The sequence below is a fragment of the Microcaecilia unicolor genome, chromosome 10, assembly GCF_901765095.1.
Source record: "Microcaecilia unicolor chromosome 10, aMicUni1.1, whole genome shotgun sequence".
In the NCBI taxonomy this organism is placed as follows: domain Eukaryota; kingdom Metazoa; phylum Chordata; class Amphibia; order Gymnophiona; family Siphonopidae; genus Microcaecilia; species Microcaecilia unicolor.
Genome location: NC_044040.1, coordinates 27,261,637 through 27,285,891, shown reverse-complemented (window position 1 = coordinate 27,285,891; position 24,255 = coordinate 27,261,637). Strand labels below are relative to the sequence as shown.

Below are 24,255 nucleotides of genomic sequence, written 5' to 3'. Positions count from 1 at the left end.
TCATCACTTTAGAGAATACACAGACATTTTTGTGTGCATAAAATTATAATTAAAGCCAATTAGTGTCAATAAGTGCCTGGTAAAGGTCAATTATCAGCACTGAATGGCTTGTTAACTAGTTGTGTTGCATGTGAAAATCCAGAATACGATCGGATTTGCGCGCACAAGTCAAGTCACACTATATAGAATCGGGGGGAGGGGGGGAAGGTAATGCAAAGTCATAAAGAACCAAATCAATGTCAAATCCAACACTATGAAACCATATGTGTAAGAAAAGATACTTTTGAGTTTTAAGACATTTTCTAGCAAGCTGGCACCAGCCTTTAAAGGCATCTGTTATTTTGCGCAGATTCTATTTCTATGGATACCAGAAAGAAAGAGAGAAAAATGATGGGGTTTTTTTTTTTGAGCAAATAAAAGAAATCCCACAGGGAAAAGGTTTGATGCCACAATAATCTTCCTCTTTGAGTGCAATTTCCCTACAGCCTTTCCCTCTTCTTCACGTTAAGGGTTGTGTATTAATGAGATGAGCAACTTTTAAAACGAAGAGGACCTGGTGAGTTGCATCACAGGAACTGTTACCAATAAAACAACCTCATTAAGGTTTAATTTTAGACCATATTTGAAGCAGAGCTGCCAAGTTACCCATTCCAGGAGGGAGACTGTTGGCCGGTCCTGGTTTTAAACTTACATCCCAAAGCAGTGTGGGACTTGTAGTCCATTATTCTATCCACTGAAATCAGTGCTGCAGGTAGCATAATGCACCAGGATGAGGTTGGCAGAAATCCAGGGCCGGCCAAACAGTCTCCCTCCTGGAATGGGTAACTTGGCAGCTCTGTTTGAAGGCATCCCTGGGCTCACATTATGCATGCATGTTAAACATATATACACATCCAATTCATATCCATACTGTATTCCTGCATGAAATCCTTCATTGGGCCACACTGGATAACTGACAAGCACTACACGAGAATGCATTCTGCAGCATCAGGAAGTGACATCATGCCACAATAGAGGCGAATACTCGTATGTCTAAGGCAAATTTACTGCAAGTCCATGCTTCTACATCTGATTTCAACACCATCGCTCTCTGTGCAGTGAACAAAGAGGATTCGACAGCGATGAAATGCAGTTATGGCGTCTGCCAATCTTCCAAATAAAAAATTGAATGGTATAGGGTGTATTATACACATATTTTGTACATTCTAGCAGTGATGCATCACTATATATCAAACAGCCTTCACTCAGCAACTCAACACGTCCTTCTAATATCTCTGTTACAAATGTTTGTTCAAGATAATTAAATCTACTGACGACTGTCTTGCATTTTTAGATCTATAATTTCCACTGAAAACAATGTTTGCATTTAGGAATCTTGCATAATTACCAGCAAGCCCCTTAATGTAATTCATAAGCGTAAATGCAATTCATTTCTAACAGTATGTCAACATTAATTACAGCAAATAATCTAGTAGTAGTTATTTTAATGATGCACACAATTCATTAGAAATCACCATGAACTGAAAGCATTGAAAACGCAAGAATACAGTGAGGCGTATTTTCAAAGCACTTAGACTTACAAAGTTCCATTGTAACCTATGGACCTTTGTAAGTCTAAGTGCTTTGAAAATGAGCCCCAGTGTCTACAAAAAAAAGATCTTCACACACACACACACACACACACACACACACACACACACACACACACACACACACACACACACACACACACACACACACACACACACACACACACACACACACACACACACACACACACACACACACACACACACACACACACACACACACACACACACACACACACACACACACACACACACACACACACACACACACACACACACACACACACACACACACACACACAACTTACTACCATTCTTTTCAATCAGTTTCAAACCATGAATGAACTCTGAACTGGTAATATTTATAAAGCTTCACCAAAACTCCCCCACTCAATCAATTTAAGAACCATACTGCAAACCACTACAAAATCTTCTATATATATAAAAGGCACCTCCAACGTTCAAATGAAGCCTCAAGCCGGATGAGGCGCCCGAGATATCCGGTTTGGCCTGCAGTCACTGTAGCTCCGCCCTCGCGTCAAAACACGATGACGTCGAGGGCGGGGCGGCGAAGGCACAACGCATGAGTTCCAGAGATTCACTGACAGCAGCGGGGAGAGCGCTGTGAACGTTCATCACAAACTCGCAACCAAGTGAGTGAGTGAGGGAGGGAGAGGGGGGGTGTGGAACGCGGAAGGGAGGGACGGAGGGGGGGGGGGTCTGGAACTCGGGAGGGAGGGAGGATGGTGGGGGGGAGGGATTACCTTGTTAGCACCCATTTCATTTTTTTCCAAAACGGGCATTTCTTACTAGTATATTAAGAAACTCTGAAACCTTACACTAAATGGAAATGCTAAAAGCCCCTCCGTTTTTGCTTGTTTTTTAAAAACTCCTTTGCTTTATAACAGATATACCTTGAAAGAGACAAAATGTTGGGCAAAATAAAGGGGACAGTTCAAAATACAAAAAAAAAAAAAACAACAACCCTGCACGTGAAACACAAACAATACAGACAGATAGCAAAGTTGAGCTGCGAATATCAAGGGGGGCGGGGGAGGGGAGAGAAGAAACCCAGCCACACACATGGCTTCAGACAAAAATGTCCCCTACATCTCAACACCAACATGCCGGTGGAGGGAAAAACCTCTTTTTTTTTTTTTTTACAAGACCTGAATTCCATTTCTATTTTTTTTTTTTGCATTTTCAGGGCTACGCAAAACCAGTGACAGCTTAATAACTCACCATTTTCTTTACACTCTTCCGGAGGTTTAGCCTTCTTTGCGAGCCGTGGATCCAGCCATGATGTCGTCTTGGTGTTATGGCTGAAAGGAAAAGAGATCACTCTGAGCAGGGCACATCCTGAAAGGAACCAAGTTTATTCCTTAAGAAAATACAAGGTTTGATTCCAAAACAAAATTGCAATCGATACATTTAATTTGCTTACTGGTTCTTCTAATTAGCCCTGAAGGAGGTGCGAGAGTAATTTGCAGGGCAGCTGTAAATTTGGCAACCTCGGCTCCTTGCACTCAAAGCAGCTATTTTTTTTTTTTTATTAAAATCAAGTGCAATGCTGCCAAGTGAACCTCATTGAAAATGCAGAACTCATCCTGAGCAAAAGGAATTTATTACAAATACAGTGTTCTCCAGTTGGCCGAGTGGGCTCCACAGGCTCCCTAAAGCACACGCACAGTTTGGGAAAAGGACTGGACTAATCGTTTCTGGGGTTTCATTTTTTAAAGCCTTGCTGTTTTGTTTCCTCCTGGCAGATCGCAGTGAAAGAGATGCGCGTTACAGAATGTTCTTGTGAAGTCTAAATTCTCTGCCACTATGATTTATAAGCACATTGATTAAACAGCCTTTATCTGTACCCTATCTCATTTCCTTTAATCCAGCTGCTAAGATGAGCTATGGTTTTTTTTTTGCACAAGGTAAAATGAATGAAAAATAGCTTCCCCTTCAGGAGTCAGCAGTAAAAATAGCTTTGGGATTAATGTAAATTCTTTCCCTGTAACTCTGTATTGACAAAATGCACAAAATAGTTCCTGTGCACCAAGTCTATAAGCAACAGAATATAAATGTATAGTATGATTCTGTGTAATGATTCATTTACGTGATTAAGGGCCCCCCTTTACTACTGCGTTTTATGCAGTGCAGAGGCGTAGCCACAGGCGGGCCTAGGTGGGCCAGGGCCCACCCACTTTGGACTCAGGCACACCCAAAATTGTGACACTCTTGCTGTGGCTGGTGGGGATCCCCAAACTTTGCCAGCTGATGATTTTCTCTCCTTGGGCAGCCAGCGCTCTTCCAAATGTCAGCCAGCAGCACTTGCCTTGATCTGATGCTGAGACCGGCCTTTTTGCACATGCAAAAGCACTGAGCATGCACGGCCTGCCGACATGCCGATAGTGCTGGGGAGACTTATACAGTCTGTGCCAGAGCTGGTGGTGGGAAGCGGGGTTGGTGGTTGGGAGGCGGGGATAGTGCTGGGCAGACTTATACGGTCTGTGCCAGAGCCGGTGGTGGGAGGCGGGACTGGTGGTTGGGAGGCAGGGATCGTGCTGGGCAGACTTATGCAGTCTGTGCCAGAGCTGGTGGTGGGAGGCGGGGATAGTGCTGGGCAGACTTATACGGTCTGTGCCAGAGCCGGTGGTGGGAGGCGGGACTGGTGGTTGGGAGGCAGGGATAGTGCTGGGGAGACTTATGCAGTCTGTGCCAGAGCTGGTGGTGGGAGGCGGGGATAGTGCTGGGCAGACTTATACAGTCTGTGCCAGAGCTGGTGGTGGGAGGCGGGGTTGGTGGTTGGGAGGCGGGGATAGTGCTGGGCAGACTTATACGGTCTGTGCCAGAGCCGGTGGTGGGAGGCGGGACTGGTGGTTGGGAGGCAGGGATCGTGCTGGGCAGACTTATGCAGTCTGTGCCAGAGCTGGTGGTGGGAGGCGGGGATAGTGCTGGGCAGACTTATACGGTCTGTGCCAGAGCCGGTGGTGGGAGGCGGGACTGGTGGTTGGGAGGCAGGGATAGTGCTGGGGAGACTTATGCAGTCTGTGCCAGAGCTGGTGGTGGGAGGCGGGGATAGTGCTGGGCAGACTTATACAGTCTGTGCCAGAGCTGGTGGTGGGAGGCGGGGTTGGTGGTTGGGAGGCGGGGATAGTGCTGGGCAGACTTATACGGTCTGTGCCAGAGCCGGTGGTGGGAGGCGGGGCTGGTGGTTGGGAGGCGGGGATAGTGCTGGCCAGACTTATACGGTCTGTGCCCTGAAGAGGACAGTACAAATAAAAAAAGTATCGCATATGAATTTATCTTCTTGGATGGATGGACCGTGCAGGTCTTTTTCTGCCATCATCTACTATGTTACTATGTTACTATGACAACAGCATCAATTTGAGGTAAGTGCTGCCGGCTGCTTGAGGAAGAGGAGGAGGAAATATTCAGCTGGCAGGGTTTGGGGATCCCCGCCAGCTCAAGTATTTAATATTTGGTGTTTGTGGGCAGGGAGGAGTGGAGCAAACTGGAGGGGTGCCGGGGGGGGGGGGGGGGGGGGGAGAGGAAGGAGCGAATTCCATGCCCACCCACCTTGGGCTCAGGCCCACCCAAAATTGGCCATCTGGCTACGCCCCTGATGCAGTGAAGTAGTGAATCATTTGCACGCTAACGGTTGATGCAGGTCCTTGACATTGAGTTTGTTTGCTGTGTAAACTGACAAATATGTAATGGAGCTGGGAATGGATGGGGGACTGTGCTTTATGGTAATGCAACAGATAATGGTGAACTAGGGAGGAAGTCAGTAGACAACACCCAAAGTTAGGTGATATGTTCCAATAACCACCGTGAAAAAAACTGCCAACAAAGCGAGAAAAACAGCTGCTCCAAAATAAGGGTGGTGCATTTATGATATTTATAACAAAAATGCTCTAATTCACACGGAAAAAATACAAATCTAGTTCAAAACATCAGTTCCAACAGACCTGTGCACAGGAAAAAAAAAAAACCCAAACCACTTATCTCACAAAATTGATCCAAAACCTGCAAACGCATTGAAAAATGCACTGGAAGACGGAATGTTTGGAGTTAATAATGGACTAACACCCTGATGCATATGAGGCACTGGCCATGCGGGCGGCTGGTCTGAGGAAATTTGAATTGAAGAGCTCTGTGCTAAGTGGTTCAATTGGAAACAAATTTTGCACGATATATATACCGGTATGCACTGTTTTGAGAATTTTATAGAAAAAAAACTATTGATGATAGAGGGTCCCTTATCACAACATGATGCTTTCGATATGTTTGAATGTGGCAAGATAATATATTTTAAGAAATCATGAGAGAATTTTAAAACTGCGGGGTATATGCATGCTTTATGTGTTTGTGACCCTGCAGTATAGAGTTCTGAGTTTGATAAATTGATTTTATCAAACAAGTTATATCAAAATGGATGAAGTACAAAACAATAAAATATACAATAAAATACAAAGGGACTGATATTCAGAATGATTGAACTGGGCAAGCGAGGATTCTACCTTTCAGCACCACTTAACCGGAAGGTACCACTTAAAATCTGGGGAGACCACCACTGTTCCATTCAAGCTGCATTGCTGTCAGTGTGTGTGTGGGGGGGGGGGTTGCTTCAATATCGCTAGAGGCAGGCAGGTTCCCGAGTTCTGCAGAGCTTGCCTGTCCCTCGCTATTAAAAATGTGATAGTGAAACAGCACCACCCACTGGCAGGGTGGAGGGCTACCGCTCAACATAGAGAGAATAGTGGAGACCACCACAACACTATCTTGTGGTGCCGGGCAGTGCCGAAGCGAGGGCGGCTGACACAAGGGGCGGGTCGCCGCTGTGCACCCCCCCGGTGCAGCACGGCGCACCCCCCCCTCGGCGCGCGCACCTACCACTACCACAGAAAACGGAGCAGGTGGGCGGGAGAGCCAATCCACCCGGAGTGCACGTCGCTGGGAGCTGCGTCGGCTCCGCTGGTTCCCTGCTCTCTCTGCCCCGGAACAGGAAGTAACCTGTTCCAGGGCAAAGAGAGCAGGGAACCAGCGGCGCCGACACCCCCCCCCAGCTGCATGCACCCGGGACGGACCGCCCCACCGCCCCCCTTCCTACACCACTGGTGCTGGGGTAGTCCAGATGTATAGATGGAACAGCATCAGGATTTGCCTGGTTAGTGGAGATATTCAGTCCACTAACAAGTTAGCGCCTGGATAAAAGGGATAGAAAGAAGGCTGGCCCTAACTTCAATTAGACACATCCCTGTAATGGTCTGGAAGACTGGGCATTAAAACGAAATTTATTGTGGACAAATGCAAAGTGATGCACATTGGGAAGGGAATCATAGTTACCTGATGCTAGGGTCCACCTTGGGGATCAGCACTCAAGAAAAAGGTCTAGGTGTCACTGTAGACAATACGCTGAGATCGTCTGCCCAGTGTGAGGTGGAGGCCAAGAAAGCAAACAGGATGCTGGGAATTAGTAGAAAAGGGATGCAAAATAAGACCAAAAATATTATAATGCCTCTGTATTGCTCTATGGTGATACCTCACCTTGAGCACTGCATTCAATTCTAGTCACCGTATCTCAAAAAAGATACAGCGGAATTAGAAAAGGTTCAAAGAAGAGTGACCAAAGCGATGAAAGGGATGGAACTCCTCCCGTATGAGGAAAGGCTAAAGAGGTTAGGGCTCTTCAGCTTGAAAAAGAGAAGGCTGAGGGGGGGGGGGGGGGATATGATTGAGGTCTATAAAATCCTGAGTGGTGTAGAATGGGTAGAAATGACTTGATTTCTCACTCTTTCAACAAGTACAAAGAGCAGGGGACACTCAATGAAATTACATGGAAATATTTTTAAAACAAATAGGAGGAACTATTTTTTCACTCAAAGAATAGTTAAGCTCTGGAACTTGCTGCTGGAGGATGTGGTAACAGCAGTTAGCATAACTGGGTTTAAAAAAGGTTTGGACAGGTTCCAGGAAGAAAAGTCCATAGTCTTTTATTGAGGTGGACATGGGGGAAGCCAGGGTGGGGACAGCATTTGGGCAGGATATTCAGCCATCTAGCCAGTTAGGAACCTGCATAAAGTTAGAATAGTAAAAAGGCTGACTAACTTTATACAGTGAAGGTAACTGGTCACTGGTCTGAATATTGGCAGGTGCCCAGTTACCTTCTGGGTAGCGGCTTTGGCTGACTGGTCCCCTATTAGTTTCTCTTTGGAAAGAACTTATTGGCAGCCACATGGATAAGAAATCGCACGTGTTCAATGGAAAATCAAAAATACACATGCTGTTTTTCTTCCCCAACCTAAATTCTCTCTCAGGAATGCCTCTTTTGAACCCAGTTAAAAAGTACGTATGCTATGGAAGCCAGATAGAGCAGGGCGATTTTTAAATAGGCCAATTTATTTGGAAAATGGCTTTTTAAAATTACTGTTTTAGTACTGTTTACAGGTAATGGTACCTTAATAAGGCAAAACAAACATAGGGCGTCTTTTACTAAGGCGCGCTCATGTTTTTAGCGTGCGCTAAAATCGTAGGCATGCTAAACGTTAGAGACGCCCATAGGAATGCACTGGCATTTCTAACGTTTAGTGGGCCCACAATTTTAGCGTGCGCCAAAAACGTGAGTGCGCCTTAGTAAAAGACCCTCATAATTTAAATATTTTATTTATTTGTAGCATTTGTATCCCACATTTTCCCACCTATTTGCAGGCTCAATGTGGCTTACATTTTCCACAATGGTGATCACCAATACGGATATGTTGTTTAATCGGTAAATCAATGATGAGCTTTCAGAAGATATGGTAATTTCGACAAACATGACAAAGAAGTCGAATAGCGGTATTTTGGAGTGTTTGTTTCTTTAATAATGGAGTGCCTTCAGTGATCCCCACTGTGGCCGGTGCCATCCAACATATCCACAAATGATCAAGAAATGGAAACTACAAGTGAGGTGATTAAATTTGCAGACGACACAAAACCACACAAAGTTATCAAATCATACAAACTGTGAAAAATTGCAGGAAGACCCCAAGAAATCGGAAGACTGGTTATCGAAACGGCAGATGAAACGCAATGTGGACAAATGCAAAGTGATATACGTTGTGAAAAATAATCAAATCACACTCATCCGATGCTAGGTTCCAGCTTAGGAGTCAGCACCCATGAGAAAGATCTAAGTGTCATCATGGACAATATGCTGAAATCTAATATTAAATATGATGTTATCGTCTCTTTTTCCTTGAAGCATCCATTGGCATCATTTGCATTTATACATGGGGAAAAACGTCTACTCAAATACAGCTTGGGAGACCATAGGGAACCGCAGTTCACACTTCCAAAATTGGAATAACTAGAAAGGTACTTTATTTATTTATTTGTTGCATTTGTATCCCATATTTTCCCACCTATTTGCAGGCTCAATGTGGCTTACATAGTACCGAAAAGGCGATCGCCAATTCCGGTAAGAGAAATACAGAGTGGTCAAGTGTTAATGTTCATAGATGACAGAGTATATTAAGTATTCAAGGAGAGAGAGTTAAGTTTTGTCCAGTTCTGGTAGGAGTTTCGATTGTTTAGGTTGGATCATTCTGGTATGCCTTTGTAAACAGGTTGGTTTTTAACGATTTTCGGAAGTTTGTTAGGTTGTGCATTGTTTTCATGACGTTTGGATATAACGTTTGCTGATATCTACTATCTTCCCCAAGGTATAATGATTTCATGTAAAAACTCTTGGCAGTTGACTAGATCATAAATCACTGGGGATTTTTTTTTTTGCTTTTTTTTGGCAGAAGTTAACTCTGCATTCATGCAATTCATTCATACCATTCAGACATCCTAACTTTTCTTTTACTATGTGTGCATTATAGCAATCTTAAAATGTCAGTGCCAAGCACTTGATTGCCAAGAGAACCCAATGTTCTACACGGTGTCCAGAAAAAAATGGGATCCTTTACATAGTTTCAAAATACTTTCCAACTATTTAAACATTTAGTATGACCTTTGAAAATAAATTAGTATAATGGATTTTATTTTTCATTAATTCATAATTTGTGTTCAAAGTGTCCTCCTTCAACCTTGACACAATCACGACGCCTTCAAGGCCATTGAGCTGTTGGCTCAATGAATTCTGGGGTTTCATTAATTAAGAGCTCTACTGTTTTGCGAGCTCAATACGCTGGAGCTCAATCCTGTTGAAAAATAAAGTACTCAGAAATGTCTCAAATTTCAGGTAGATGTTTCTGCTGCAGTAAGATGTTTCTGGATTATTTGGAAAAATATTGGGGGTCCCGTTTTTTTTACAGACACCATGTAGATAATTTTCTGAGAACTGGGAAACTGATTTTCAAATGCAGCATATATTTACACATTTGGAGGTCAATTCTATAGCTGGGTGTCACAGTTTAGGTGCCTAGATGCAGTGTTCTGAGCGCTAATTCTATTATGGAGTCTGGCTGCCATTACAAAATACTAGCATCAACTCACCTATGTATAGGTGCATCCACTTATGCCATGTCAACAGCAGACATAAGTGGACCAGTGGCGTAGCTACGTGGGGCCACGGGGGCCCGGGCCTCCGTAGATTTGGCCCTGGACCTCCCTGCCGATGACCCTCTAGACCCCCCCTCCCGCCGTGCAGGATATCAGACTCAGAGAAACAGAATGAAGCCTTGCTGCTTTTACCTGTTTTAAGATATGAAAGTGCAGAATGAGGCAAAGATTATATACTGGTTCTCAAATATTAGCTACAAGGTTACTTCCTGTTCCGGGGCAGAGGGAGCAGGGAGCCAGTGGAGCTGAGAGGCATGTGGCTGCTCTCTGTACCCTCCAGCAGCCAAGAATGCACCCGGGGGGGCTTGATGTGCCGGGGAGGGGGGTGTCATTGCGCCGGGGAGGGGGCTTGATGCGCCGGGGAGGGGGTGTCATTGCGCTGGGGAGGGGATGTCGTGCTACATCCTGGGGGGGACGACGCCGCTACACCCGGGGGGGGGGGGGTGCGCAGCGGCGATCCGCCCCGGGTGGCAGGCAACCTAGGATCACCACTGGCTATATGGGCCACGAAACTGGCAGTAGAAGAACTATATAAGCAACTGTTAAAATGTGCTCTCTTTTAGGCGCGATTGCTATCATGTGTTGATAAAAAAAAAAAGTTAATCTCAGTCAGAAAATGGGAAAAGGAACACCCACCTTCTTCACTTCATTAAACTAGGCAGATGCTGCTGTCACACATACTGTCTTGGTATGATCGGATGCAGAACGCTGGAAGTATTGCTGCTATAGAAAAACTCACTTGGGCGATGAGGGGAAAGTTGATTATTTTTGATAGCATTTTCGACTTTGTAAAAGGGCCGACATGTCATGGGCTCAGACTATTTTTCTTATTTACCTTATTTCTATTCCTTTTCACGACCGGCTGCTCACTGATTTGGAGTGGAGGAGTAACCTAATGGTTAGTGCAGTGGGCTGTGAACTTGAGAACTGGGTTCAATTCCCACTACGGTGCCTTGTCAAGTCTCAGGCAAGCCTTTATCACTGTTCTGCTACTTCACTCCCAGAAGGATTAGCATGCAGTTTAAACCTAATACTGTAAGCATACAACACCACCCAGATCATAGGAGCTAGCTTTTCAAAATGATTGGGGGTGCTGAATTTCTTTTTTTTTTTTTTTTTACAGATGGTGCATTCCTCCCTCCCCCTCATCCCCCTTCCCTCCTCCCCCTGTCCCCCCTCCCTCCAAGTTCCAGGCCCCTCCTCCCTCTGAGTTCCAGTCCCTCCCAGTTCCAGGCCCCCCTCCCTCCCTCCCTTCGAGTTCCAGGCTCCCCTCCCTCCCCTCTCTCCTTTCCCTCCCTCCCTCCCTTCGAGTTCAGGCCTCCCTCCCTCCGAGTTCCCTCCAAGTACTGTAAGCATACAATACCACCCAGATCATAGGAGCTAGCTTTTCAAAATGATTGGGGTGCTGAATTTCTTTTTTTTTTTTTTACAGGTGGTGCATTCCTCCCTCCCCCTCCTCCCCCTGTCCCCCCCTCCCCCTCCCTCCGAGTTCCAGGCCCCTCCTCCCTCTGAGTTCCAGTCCCTCCCAGTTCCAGGCCCCCCTCCCTCCCTCCCTTCGAGTTCCAGGCCCCCTTCCCTCCCCTCTCTCTCCTTTCCCTCCCTCCCTCCCTTCGAGATCAGGCCTCCCTTCCTCCGAGTTCCAGGGTCATCCCCCATGCCCCCTCCGAGTTCCAAGGTCATCCCCCCTCCCTCCGAGTTCCAGGGTCCCCCTCCTCCCTCCCTCCCTTCGAGTTCTAGGCCCCCTCCCTCTGAATTTTAAAAGTCATCATCTTACCTCATCGGGGTTACGGCAGTAGCAGCGGTGAAAAGCGTGCAGGCTCGGCGCTTAGTTCAGTCTTCCCTTCTTTCTAGAGAGAGAAGGGAAGACTGCCGAGTCTGCACGCTTTTCACCGCTGCTGCTGCTGCCATAACCCCGACGAGGTAAGATGATTACTTTTAAAATTCAGAGGGAGGGGGCCTGGAACTCGAAGGGAAGGAGGGAGGAGGGAAAAGGGAGGGGGCCTGGAACTCAAAGGGAGGGCGGGGGGAGGAAGGGAACTTCCGGTGGGTGAAATATTGGTGGTGCTCGAGCACCCACAGCACCCACGGAGTCGGCGCCTATGACCCAGATGCAATCTCAGTTCTTAAGCAAATCTTCTTTAATGTAGTAGCTCGAACAAGGAGAAAATAACTTACAGTTTGTTGCTTGACAGGCAGTGTAGCTTCTGCTACCAGTCTCAACCAGTGCGCCCTGAATTCAGGGAACTGGGAGAGCTAAGAGATAATGCTGAACAGCAATAGCAGGTGGTGGGTGATAGATGTAGAGGTAGTACAGGTAAATTGTAGAGGGTAAACAGTAAAGGATTAAAAAAAAAAGGCTTGATGGAATTACAGTGAATTTTGAAGCATGCACAACTTCAGACATACCAAGTAACACGCATTTTGTGTGTGACACCCGCATTGGGACCCTGACGTCAGCTCACACGCCAAAGTCCCCTCCACTCACGCATTGGAGGAGGTGACTTTAGTGTCTGGTAACGCGGCAGTGATCCCCAGCCGCAGCTGCCCGCTCCGCTCCACAGTTTAAAATGGTGGCCGCGAACTCTCGCAAGACTACCGCAAGAGATCAGAGCTGCAATTTTAAATTGTGAAGCAAGCAGGGGAAATCAGAGGGACAGCCTGGGCATGAGGTTGGTAGAAGGGGAGATTGGGGGACATACTGGGCATGGAGTAAGGTAGGAAGGGAGATAGAGGGACACACTGGGCAAGGAGGAAAGTGGGAAAGGGAGATCAGGGTGACATTCTGGATATGGAGGAAGGTGGGACTGGAGGAGAGATTGGAGGAACATGCTGGACATGGTGGAAGGGGAGTGTGAGGGCACGCTGGACACAGAAGAATGGGGGAGAAGAAATTGGGGAACATTCTGTGTATGGAGAATGTATTGGGAGAGGGAAGGGAGAAAGAGCAACCACATTATCGTTGGGGGAGGGGAGGGAAGGATAGAGATACCAAATAGGGGGATGGAAGGGAAGAGAAGAAGAGAGATGCCAGACTGCCTGTGGGGTGGGGGTGGGGTGGAGCAGGGGCGTAGCCAGACTTTGGCGGGAGGGGGGGTCCAGAGCTCGAGGTGAGGGGGCACATTTTAGCCCCCCCCCCGGTGCCGCCGACCTCCCCCGCCATTACCGACCCCCCCCCCCGCGCCGCTGCCACCAACTTTTATGACCCCTGCCGATGACCCTCTCGACCCCCCCTCCTGCTGCCAACCCTCCCTCGCCGTCGCTGTGGGCTACCTTTGCTGGCGGAGGACCCCAATCCCCACCAGCCAAGGAGGTCCTCTTCTTCCTCTGAAGGCTTTGTTCTGTTTCTGACATCCTGCACGTTGTACATGCAGGACGTCAGACTCACAGAAACAGAACGAAGCCTGGCTGAGAGATGCCTGACCATGAGAAGGGGGAGGGAGGAAGAAGGAGGGAAGGGAGTGAGATCTGCCATGATACCACAAAAGAGGGGGAGAGCTAGAGGATGAAGGACCTGAAGGAAAAGGGAGGGAAATACAGGAAGGGGGTAGAAGAGAGGGAGAAGGAAATGAAATATGGCTGGGATCTGTGACACTGTATGCTAATTTCTCTCATGTGCTTCTATTCACGCTTTCCAAAAATACTAGGACTAGGGGGCATGCGATGAAACTACAGTGTAGTACATTTAAAACAAATAGGAGAAAATATTTCTTCACCCAACGCATAATTAAACTCTGGAATTCATTGCCGGAGAATGTAGTGAAGGCGGTTAGCTTGGCAGAGTTTAAAAAAGGGGTTGGACGGTCCATAGACCGCTACTAAATGGACTTCGGAAAAATCCACAATTTCGGGAATAACTTGTATAAAATGTTTGTAAGTTTGAGTAGCTTGCCAGGTGCCCTTGACCTGGATTGACCGCTGTCAGGGGATCAGGATGCTGGGCTCGATGTACCTTTGGTCTTTTCCCAGTATGGCATTACTTATGTACATGGTTATACAAAACAAGCGAGTAAAGACTATGAATGTGTCTAACACCACTCATGCAAACAAACCTGGGGGAAAAGACCTCATGACCTGCTATTGCAAGCCTTAAGCAATCAGACCATCATGGTCATATATGTGCACTTTATAATCCTCAACCAACCACAAAGATTGTGAAAATGCTCAATACTTTTTTTTGTTTTCATTTGAAAACTTTTTTTATATTAATTTTGTCATTCATCAATTTGAAACCAACAAAAATCAAAAAAAGAAAATGTAACTGTAACTGTGTAACCACTGCCAAACAATCAAAAGAAAATAAAGATCCAGCTTGACTTAACTGGCCGAGCTTGACTGTATGCAATTCTCCTGAATGGAATCCGAGCCCAACGGACCCGTTTCACCAAAAAGGCTTCCTCAGGGGACACAGGATAACCAGTTCAGGCTCAGCAGTGGCGCTTTGCGAATACTCCGCCTCTTGGAGCCTAAATGGTTTGTTTGCATGAGTGGTGTTAGACACATTCATAGTCTTTACTCGCTTGTTTTGTATTACCATTGAGGTTGATTTTTTGCGAGGTTCCCCCCTCCCTTTTTTTCCATCTACATGGTTAGAAAGTGCTAATTTTTCGAACGTGCTAAAAACATTAGCACACCTTTGTAAACAGGGATCTTAGGTTTTTGTCAGACTTTGACAATCAATGGAACTTACTTCCCTTTGGAAACAGATACAAAAATTTTGGCAGTAGGTTTAGACAACAATCTCTCTTTTGAGAAACAGGGTGATTTGCTTATTAAAGAAGTTTTTTTTTCTATTTACGGTGTGCTCAAGTAGGATCAGGCATTGCTTTGAATGTGTTCAATTTTATTGATTGTGCAGGCTGGATATTAAGTCAGCTGGACTATTGTAATTTGTTATATGTTGGATGTGCGAATGCACTTTTAATGAAGCTCCAAAAATTGCAGAATTCGGTGGTTAGGCTGATTTATTCTGCTGGTAAATTACTGGTTAAGGCTCACTGGTTTCCTGTACAGGTTAGGAATTATTTTAAAGCTTGAGCTACTATTTTAAGATATGACATGGTTTGGCTCCTCAATGTATGTTTTCAGTTTCACTGATAATTTTCCAACTTATGACAGTGTTTTAAGGTTAAGAGATTTTCTGGCTTTGCATTTGATGTCATTTAAAGGAGTCAGACATAAAAAGGTTTATCAGTCTTCTTTTATTTTTTGTTACATTTGTACCCTGCGCTTTCCCACTCATGGCAGGCTCAATGTGGCTTATATGGGGCAATGGGAGGGTTAAGTGACTTGCCCAGAGTCACAAGGAGCTGCCTGTGCCTGAAGTGGGAATTGAACTCATTTCCTCAGGACCAGAGTCCACCACCCTAACCACTAGGCCACTCCTCCACTGTTGCTACTATTTGAGATTCTACATGGAATGTTGCTATTCCACTAGCAACATTCCATGTAGAAGTCGGCCCTTGCAGATCACCCATGTGGCCGCGAAGGCTTCTGCTTCTGTGAGTACGTCAGACTCACAGAAACAGAAGCCTGCGCAGCCTTCTACATGGAATGTTGCTAGTGGAATAGCAACATTCCATGTAGAATCTCCAATTGTATCTATTTTATTTTTGTTACATTTGTACCCTGCGCTTTCCCACTCATGGCAGGCTCAATGCGGCTGACATGGGGCAATGGAGGGTTAAGTGACTTGCCCAGAGTCACAAGGAGCTGCCTGTGCCGGGAATCAAACTCAGTTCCTCAGCTCCCCAGGACCAAAGTCCACCACCCTAACCACTAGGCCACTCCTCCACTCTTTTTGCAGCAAAGAAAATGTGGACTGATCTACCTATGGATCTCAGACACTTTAGTAGTTATTTTTTTATTTCTGAAAACCTGGTTATTTAAAGGACATCTGTCTTAGACTGGTGAATATTTTATGTTTTGAGGTTTTTTTTTTGAATGATAATACCACATTTGTATTTTCCCGCTTATACCCAGTTTCTGTTTCTGTAATCTGAGTAGAACTCATAAGATATTTGTGCACTACAAGCATTGTATTAAATTAGATTATGACATGCAAAAAGACTTTTATGTTTTATATGTCTAGGTGTACCTGGGGGTGGAGGCAGAGCTGAGACATATATGTATATGCTGCAAAAATACATTCATATTTACGCAAACATAGATAGACCATTTGCACTAGCCTCAGTGCTGGTATATTATTATTATTATTTATTGCATTTGTATCCCACATTATCCCACCTATTTGCAGGCTCAATGTGGCTTACATAGTTTTGAAAACATTGTCATTACAGGATAGCAGATACGTTTCGTATTGTGTAGAAATTAAGTGAAGGAAGAAAGAAGAAGGAAGGGAGTGGTTAGGGTAATTATGGGAGGTGGGCTTTCTTGACTGAGTGGGTTGGTGAGGTGGACTAGTGTGGCTATCGGTTCTCATTGTAAGCCTTGTTGAAGAGATAAGTCTTCAGAGATTTGCGGAAGACAGTTGTTTCGTCAATTGTTCTCAGGTCCGTAGGCAATGCATTCCATAATTGCGTGCTTAATTAGGAGAAGGTGGTGGCGTGCGTCTGCTTGTATTTTAGTCCTTTACAGCTGGGGAAGTGTAGGTTGAGAAATTTGCGGGATGATCTTGTGGCGTTTCTTGGAGGTAGGTCCACGAGATTTATCATGTAGATTGGGGCGTCCGCGTGAATGATTTTGTGCAGATCTTGAACGCAATGCATTCCCCTAAGTGGGAGCCAGTGGAGCTTTTCTCTTAAGGGTTTTGCGCTTTCATATTTGGTTTTTCCAAATATGAGTCTGGCTGCAGTGTTCTGGGCAGTTTGGAGTTTTTTGCTATTCTGCTCTTTGCAACCCGCGTATAGTACGTTGCAGTAGTCCAGATGACTTATTACCATTGACTGTACCAGGGTGCGGAAGATTTGTCTCGGGAAGAAAGGTTTTACTCTTTTAAGTTTCCACATGGAGTAGAACATCATTTTCGTCATGTTTTTCACGTGGGCATCCAGAGTGAGGTTTCGGTCAATGGTGACTCCAAGAATTTTCAAGTTTTGTGAGATAGGAAGAGAACAATATGGTGTGATTATTGTATAAACATCTGCACCTATTTTCTAGTGGAGTAATTTCATAATGGCATACAGAAGCATAAGGGGCTAGATTCTATACCTGGTGCCAAAAAAATCAGTACCAAAAGAAGTGCTATTCTATTAACTTCGCTTAAAATTAGGTGTTGGTTTATAGAATAGCTCATGCCTAGGAATTGCAACTATTACTACTAATCATTTCTATAGCACTACTAGATGTATGCAGTGCAGTACACATTATATGCAGGTACTTTCTCTGTCCCTAGAGGGCTCACAATCTACATTTTCTACCTGGGGCAATGGAAGGTTAAGTGACTTGCCCAATGTCACAAGGAGCTGCAGTGGGAATTGAACCCAGGATCAAAGCCTGCTGCACTAACCATTAGGCCACGCCTCCACTCCACCTAAACTTTAGGCCATTTGTACTAAGTGAAATATGGTGCAAATGTAAGTGCATATCCCTGTTCTTCTATAGCAATGCGCATTAATTTTAGGAACACCCCCTTCTGCCCATGCCCCTCCCCTTTCTGCACCCCCTTTTTCAGATTGGACGTGAATGCCAATAAAATCTAATTCATGCCGATAATTGCTTGTTAAAAAGCCAATTATTGGCACTAATTAGCTTGTTGTTCAATGCAATTGTGTGTGCAAATCGGGTATACCTCGGGATCATCTTTGACTCCTCTCTCTCCTTCTCTGCTCATATTCAACAGATTGCCAAAACCTGTCATTTCTTTCTCTATAACATCAGCAAAATCCGTCCCTTCATCTCTGAGCACTCTACCAGAACCCTTATCCACACTCTTATCACCTCTCGTCTTGATTATTGTAACCTGCTACTCACCAGCCTCCCTCTTAGCCATCTCTCTCCTCTTCAATCAGTCCAAACCTCTGCTGCGTGACTCATTTTCTGCCAAAGTCACTATGCTCACATTAGCCCCCTCCTTAAACCACTTCATTGGCTCCCTATCCGTTTCCGTATTCAGTTTAATCTTCTCTTATTGACCTATAAGTGTATTCACTCTGCCGCTCCCCAGTACCTCTCCACTCTTGTCTCTTCCTACGCCCCTCCTCGGGTACTCCGTTCTGTAGATAAATCTCTCTTATCCGTCCCCTTCTCCTCTACTGCTACTTCTAGACTCTGTTCCTTTTGTCTTGCAGCACCTCATGCCTGGAATAGACTTCCCGAGCCTGTGCATCTAGCCCCGTCTTTGGTCGTTTTCAACTCCAAACTTAAAGCCCACCTCTTTACCACTGCTTTTGACTCCTAAGCACTACTCACTTGCCCTGTCCTTTAACCTCACCTTTTATTCCCTTACCCTTAATTGTTCTGTTTACCTGTCTTATCTAGATTGTAAGCTCTTCGAGCAGGGATTGTCTTTTTGTGTATGATGTACAGCGCTGCCTATGCCTTGTAGCGCTATAGAAATGATAAATAGTAGTAGTATGCACCCAAATTTGTGCACACAATTTTTGGTAACTTTTATAGAATTAGGGTGAAGGTGCCTTTACAAAACAGGTGGATTCTATGCACCAGCCTAAGACCCTGTTATAAACTTTCCCTCCAAATGCACAGCATTCTTAGCAATAAGACTCCACTCTCATCTTAACCTTAGACCCATTTTTTAAACTTATTTCTTCAAAAAGACAAAGCTTGCTGCATGTTTCAGCAGTATTTAAGGAAGCTGCGCTCAACGCCATGAGTTACACAGCTGTTCTGTGACTCTGTGTAATAAAAGATGAGTAATGTTTGCATTCCACAGCTTGCTTGGATGAATCTATGTTTAATACATCTAGTTCAACAACAAAATTTGCCACTTTATGCATTCACATGGTGGCTGTTAGCCAAGGATAAGCAATAATGTAGATACATGCAAGAGAATAAAAAGAAAAAAAAAAAGGCACATCTTGATGAAAAAAGTCAGACTACATGTATAAACGGCTATGTGGTGGGAAGTTTTGGGGTTTTTTAAAAGCTATTTTGCCTAGTGACAGTGGCGTACCAAGGGGGGGGGGCGGTGGGGGCGGTCTGCCCCGGGTGCACGCCGCTGGGGGGTGCCGCGGCGCGCGCCTGCTCCTCCGAGTTCGCTAAACTTTGTTCGTTCGCTGCAGCTCCCTCTGCCCCGGGGCAGAGGGAGCTGCAGCGAACGAACAAAGTTTAGCGAACTCGGAGGAGCAGGCGCGCGCCGCGGCACCCCCCCAGCGGCGTGCACCTGGGGGGGGGTGTCATCTAGCGAGGGGGGGGGGCGCTGCACCCGTGGGGGGGGGGGCGCATTGGCGCTCCGCTCCGGGTGCCATCAAGGCCAGGAACGCCACTGCCTAGTGACATGCCCTGTCAACCCTGCCCTTCTTAGAGTGGCTAAAGATGCACATGGGATTTCACACCATGCCTACTTTTAGTCGGATTTAAAAGACATTTCTGGAGGAGGGAAACAGGGTACAATTTGGGGATTTTGTTATTTTGGGCTTTTTACCCCTCTTGGCTGCCTGTATAAATAGCAGGTGCACTATTTTTTGCACATGCTGAATGAACTTAGCAAATCACGCTAAACTTTATTGCTCAGATCCCCATGCATACAGTATGAACTTTTTCAGTCAGTCAACTGCCAGCAATTGCAGAGGAAGCCATTAAGTGGCAAATTTCAGAGTTCAGCCACTGGAATGGCAAAAGGGCTATGGAGTACTGCTCGACACTGCAAAAAGGGAAAGGGAAGGGAAATGGGACTTGATATACCGCCCTTCTGAGGTTTTTGCAACTACATTCAAAGCGGTTTACATATATTCAGGTACTTATTTTGTACCAGGGGCAATGGAGGGTTAAGTGACTTGCCCAGAGTCACAAGGAGCTGCAGTGGGAATTGAACTCAGTTCCCCAGGATTGAGGTCCACTGCACTAACCACTAGGCTACTCCTCCACACAAAAGGCTGGAGTCTGCAGAATAATAGTGGACCAAACTTCAGCTGGCACAGTGACTGGACTAAACTAAGTGTGGGCATCTAAGTGCGGGGGCACTTTTACTAAAGTGTGGGAAGATTCTGGAATTAATGTTCATTAACAGCAAAAAGTAACATATAGTAAGTACAAAATCCTATGCAGACCTTTAAAGCACACCTGGGCTGATAGCATGGGCCCTCTACACTATTGGCTAGGCATGTAACACGGCCCCTGCACTAAACCTGTAAAACCATAGACAGCCATAGCCAAAGCCCCAACCCCACATTCCACCCCCTTGATCTGATCTCCAGTGTTAGCACTAGAGATCCCCGACCTAATCTGATCCTTGATGTCATCAATACAGATCCTCCACTCCCCAATCCGATCCGGAAGGGAGGCGATCTGTCGCTGCGTTTTCACACAGAGGTAAGGCACTGCCGATTTGAATGCAGGGGACCCGGTGGCGGATGGAGAGGGGCTGTCGATGGAGCCGAGGGCAGGTGAGTGAGACCGGGGACTGCGGTGCCAGGGCCCGGGGAATTTTGTCCCCCCTGTCCCCCCCTCTCGGCGGCCCTGTCTGGATAGCAGGAATACTTGGCTGCTATCTGGAAAACCTACATAGCAAGACTAAAGTAAATGGATTGTGCTGGCACACTGACTGTATATTCAGCACTGCTGCTTATATAAATCCAGCGGCACTGAATGTATGTGTTAATTTAAGATATTGACCCCCATTGTTGTTACACGTTGACTAATGCTTCTGGGGACATACTGGCTTACAATAATAAAGAATGAAGTGACTGATAATATTTGCATTACGAACAATAAGGAGAATAAATGAAGCCTGAAGGGACATGCTTCATAAGCAACTTGCATGAAGCTAACAGGGAAGACTGTCAATCATAACCAGAGCTAAAAAGAAAGCCTTACTAAGCTAAAACATTATTTTCTTCCCCAGCCTCTGATCATCTACACAGAAGTACAGCACGGCTGATGACTAATGCCTTCAGTAAATCTCTAAATAGTACAGTGCATTGTTTATTCCCTGCTTAGTATACCATATATTAACTGGGTCAAAGAAGAAATCACATTGTTGTGTGTGTGTGCGCTATACAAATCATAGAGAATGCTTTGTTAGAAACGCTTTATTGTTTGAACTAAGTGCCACAACATAAACCTATAAACACGATATAGATCATGTTCAAGGAAGGGGCGTAGCTAGGTGGGGCCACGGGGGCACGCCCCCCCCCTGCAGATTTAGCCCTGGCCCCCCTGCTTCCTCCCCCGCCACATTCGAGCCCCCCCTCCCGCCGACGCCAACCCTCCCCGCTGACGCCGTCAGGTACCTTTGCTGGCGGGGGTCCCCAACCCCCACCAGCCAAAGTCCTCTTCAGCGCCGGTCTCCGGCGCGTTGCTGATCTGAATTCTCTTTCTGTGAGTCCTGAGGATATCAAGAATCACAGAAACAGAATCCAGATCAGCGAATGCGCCGGACTCGGAGACTGGCGCTGAAGGGGACTTCAGTTGGCAGGAGTTGGGGACCCCCGCCAGCAAAGGTACCTGGCGGTGGCGGATTGGCAGCGGGGGGGGGGGGGGGGGTCGAAAGGGATGGGGGTCAAAAATGTCAGGGGGGTTGGCGGCGCTGGTGGGGGGGCTAAAATGTGCCCCCTCACCTCGGGCTCTGGATCCCCCTCCCGCCGAAGTCTGGTTACGCCCCTGGTTCAAAGCAGGATCTTCCCAACACTGCTTAACCAGCTTCTGAGGAACCTTTCATATTCCAGTTAGTCTGTGTGTGCCAGATAAGGTGGTCTAATAAATATGAATAAAGGCTAAGGATCTGGTTCTTATGAGATACACTCCTTTCTTGCCCTCTCATTCCAGGACTGGACTTTAAGAGACACGGAGGAGCATTTTCGACATGACGTCTAAATCCAACGTTAGACGTTTTCCGTAAAAAGTCCAAAACTTGAGTAGCGAACATGGCCATTTTCGAACAGCAAAGTGCCTTATCTTTTTTTTTCAAATATGGCCATTTCCTAGATGATGTTGTGCTCAGGGCGTTTGTCGTTTTGGAACACTACTATGATCAGACAACTTGCAGAAAGTCAGGAAGGTAGGTTTCTGTAAACATTTAATGGATGTTCATTTAAATGATGTTGCGGTTCCTTATTTGCCATCAGTTTTTGATTTTGAAATTAGAAGTAAGTGTGGAGAAGTGGTTTGATTTTTTGGAACAGGCAGGAAATGAGTTACTGGAAGTCCAGAATGTTAAATGTAATGTTGTAACTAGAAATAAATGGTATCATCCTGCCTGGTTTGTTTTTGTTGAGACACCAATTGCATCGATTGGAAAGGAAGTGGTGAAAGAAACATTCTCAGGAATTAAAAATGAAATGTAAGGAGATATAGCGGAATTAGAAAAGGTAGAGAGAAGGGCGATGAAAATGATAAAGGAGATGGGACGACTTCCCTATGAGGAAAGGCTGAAGCATCTAGGGCTCTTCAGCTTGGAGAAAAGACGGCTGAGGGGAGATATGATAGAGGTATATAAAATAATGAGTGGAGTGGAACGGGTAGACGTGAATTGCTTGTTTACGCTTTCCAAAAATACTAGGACTAGGGGGCATGCGATGAAGCTACAAAGTAGTAAATTTAATACGAATCAGAGACAATGTTTCTTCACTCAACGTGTAATTAAACTCTGGAATTCGTTGCCAGCGAATGTGGTAAAGGCAGTTAGCTTAGCGGGGTTTAAAAAAGGTCTGGGCGGCTTCCTAAAGGAAAAGACCATAGACCATTATTAAATTGACTTGGGGAAACTCCACTGCTTTTTTTCTGGGATAAGCAGCATAAAATGTATTGAACTTTTGGGGAATCTTGCCAGGTATTTGTGACCTGGATTAGCCACTGTTGGAAACAGGATGCTGGGCTTGATGGACCTTTGGTCTGCCCCACTGTGGCAATACTTATGTACTTATGAGTAAATTTTATTACTCTGAAGTTACACATAGTGAGAAGAATCATATCAACAAGAAGCTGGATGCTGCTGAAAATAATCCACATCATGTCCATTCACAGTATGATTTCTTCTATTGATAATTTGATATCTTCTGGTTTTTTCAGACTTCTTTTTACAGAAAGGTAGCTGATTTGGCTGCTAATAATCCTTCTAATATGGAAGAGTCTTTTAATCCGATTGATATGTTGCATCAAGATGTTTGTGTTGAGTCAACCATGGAGTTTTTATCAGAATTTTCACCTGTGACTGATACAACTGTTGCTAAACATCTTCAATGCTCGCATTTCTCAGCTGTAGTTTTAGATAAGATTCTTTTTTCAGTTTTGTCACTTCGTAGTGATTCATTTTTGCCATTAATTGTGTATTTGTTTAACTGTTCTCTTTGTTTGGGTAAAGTTCCTGATAAACACAAAAAAGCAATTATTACCCCTATTGTGAAGGAGGGGGGAAAAAGCGGAGGATGGGTATTCCAGCTTTTGTCCCATTTCTAATCGGTATTTATTGACTAAGGTGCTTGACAGGATAGTCCTTGAACAAGTGACTGATTTTGTTAAAAAAAACAAAAAAAACAATTATTGCACATAAATCAGTTCAGTTATAGACATTACTAGCCATTGAGCCCATTAAAACGGGCTAGTGGGTCGCCGCTGGCCCCTCCCCCCCCGAGTTCGCCGCTGCCGGTACCCCCCCCCCCCCGAGTCGCCGCCACCCCTCCACCCGGCCCGTCTCTTCGCTATTCAAAATACATCTCCGCAGCAGGCAGATCAGCTGAGCTCCTGTCGGCCTTCCTTCTCTGCCTGTGTCCTGCCCTCGTGTGACGTAACGTCGGCGAGGGCGGGACACAGGCAGGGAAGGAAGGCCAACGGCAGCCCAGCTGATCTGCCTGCTGCAGAGATGTAAGTTGAATAGTGAAGAGACGGGCTGGGTGGAGGGGTGGCAGCAGCGGCGACTCTGGGGGGGGAGGGGTACCAGTGGCGGCGACCTCAGGGGGGGAGGGGGAGCGGTGGCGACCTCGGCGGTTCCCTCCCCTTCACGCAGTTTCCCTCTCTGTCCTGCCCCCCCGTCATCACGTATTGACATGGA

General features: G+C 45.8%; 1 protein-coding gene across 1 annotated transcript in view; it reads right to left on the bottom strand.

The window, feature by feature from the left end:
- Positions 1 to 24,255, bottom strand: part of MAGI2 (membrane associated guanylate kinase, WW and PDZ domain containing 2) — a 1,230,330-nt gene that overhangs the window by 525,890 nt on the left and 680,185 nt on the right. The window contains exon 6 of the mRNA XM_030216294.1: positions 2,832 to 2,911. Coding sequence (XP_030072154.1) covers positions 2,832 to 2,911 — 80 coding nt within the window. The remainder of the gene's footprint in view (positions 1 to 2,831; positions 2,912 to 24,255) is intronic.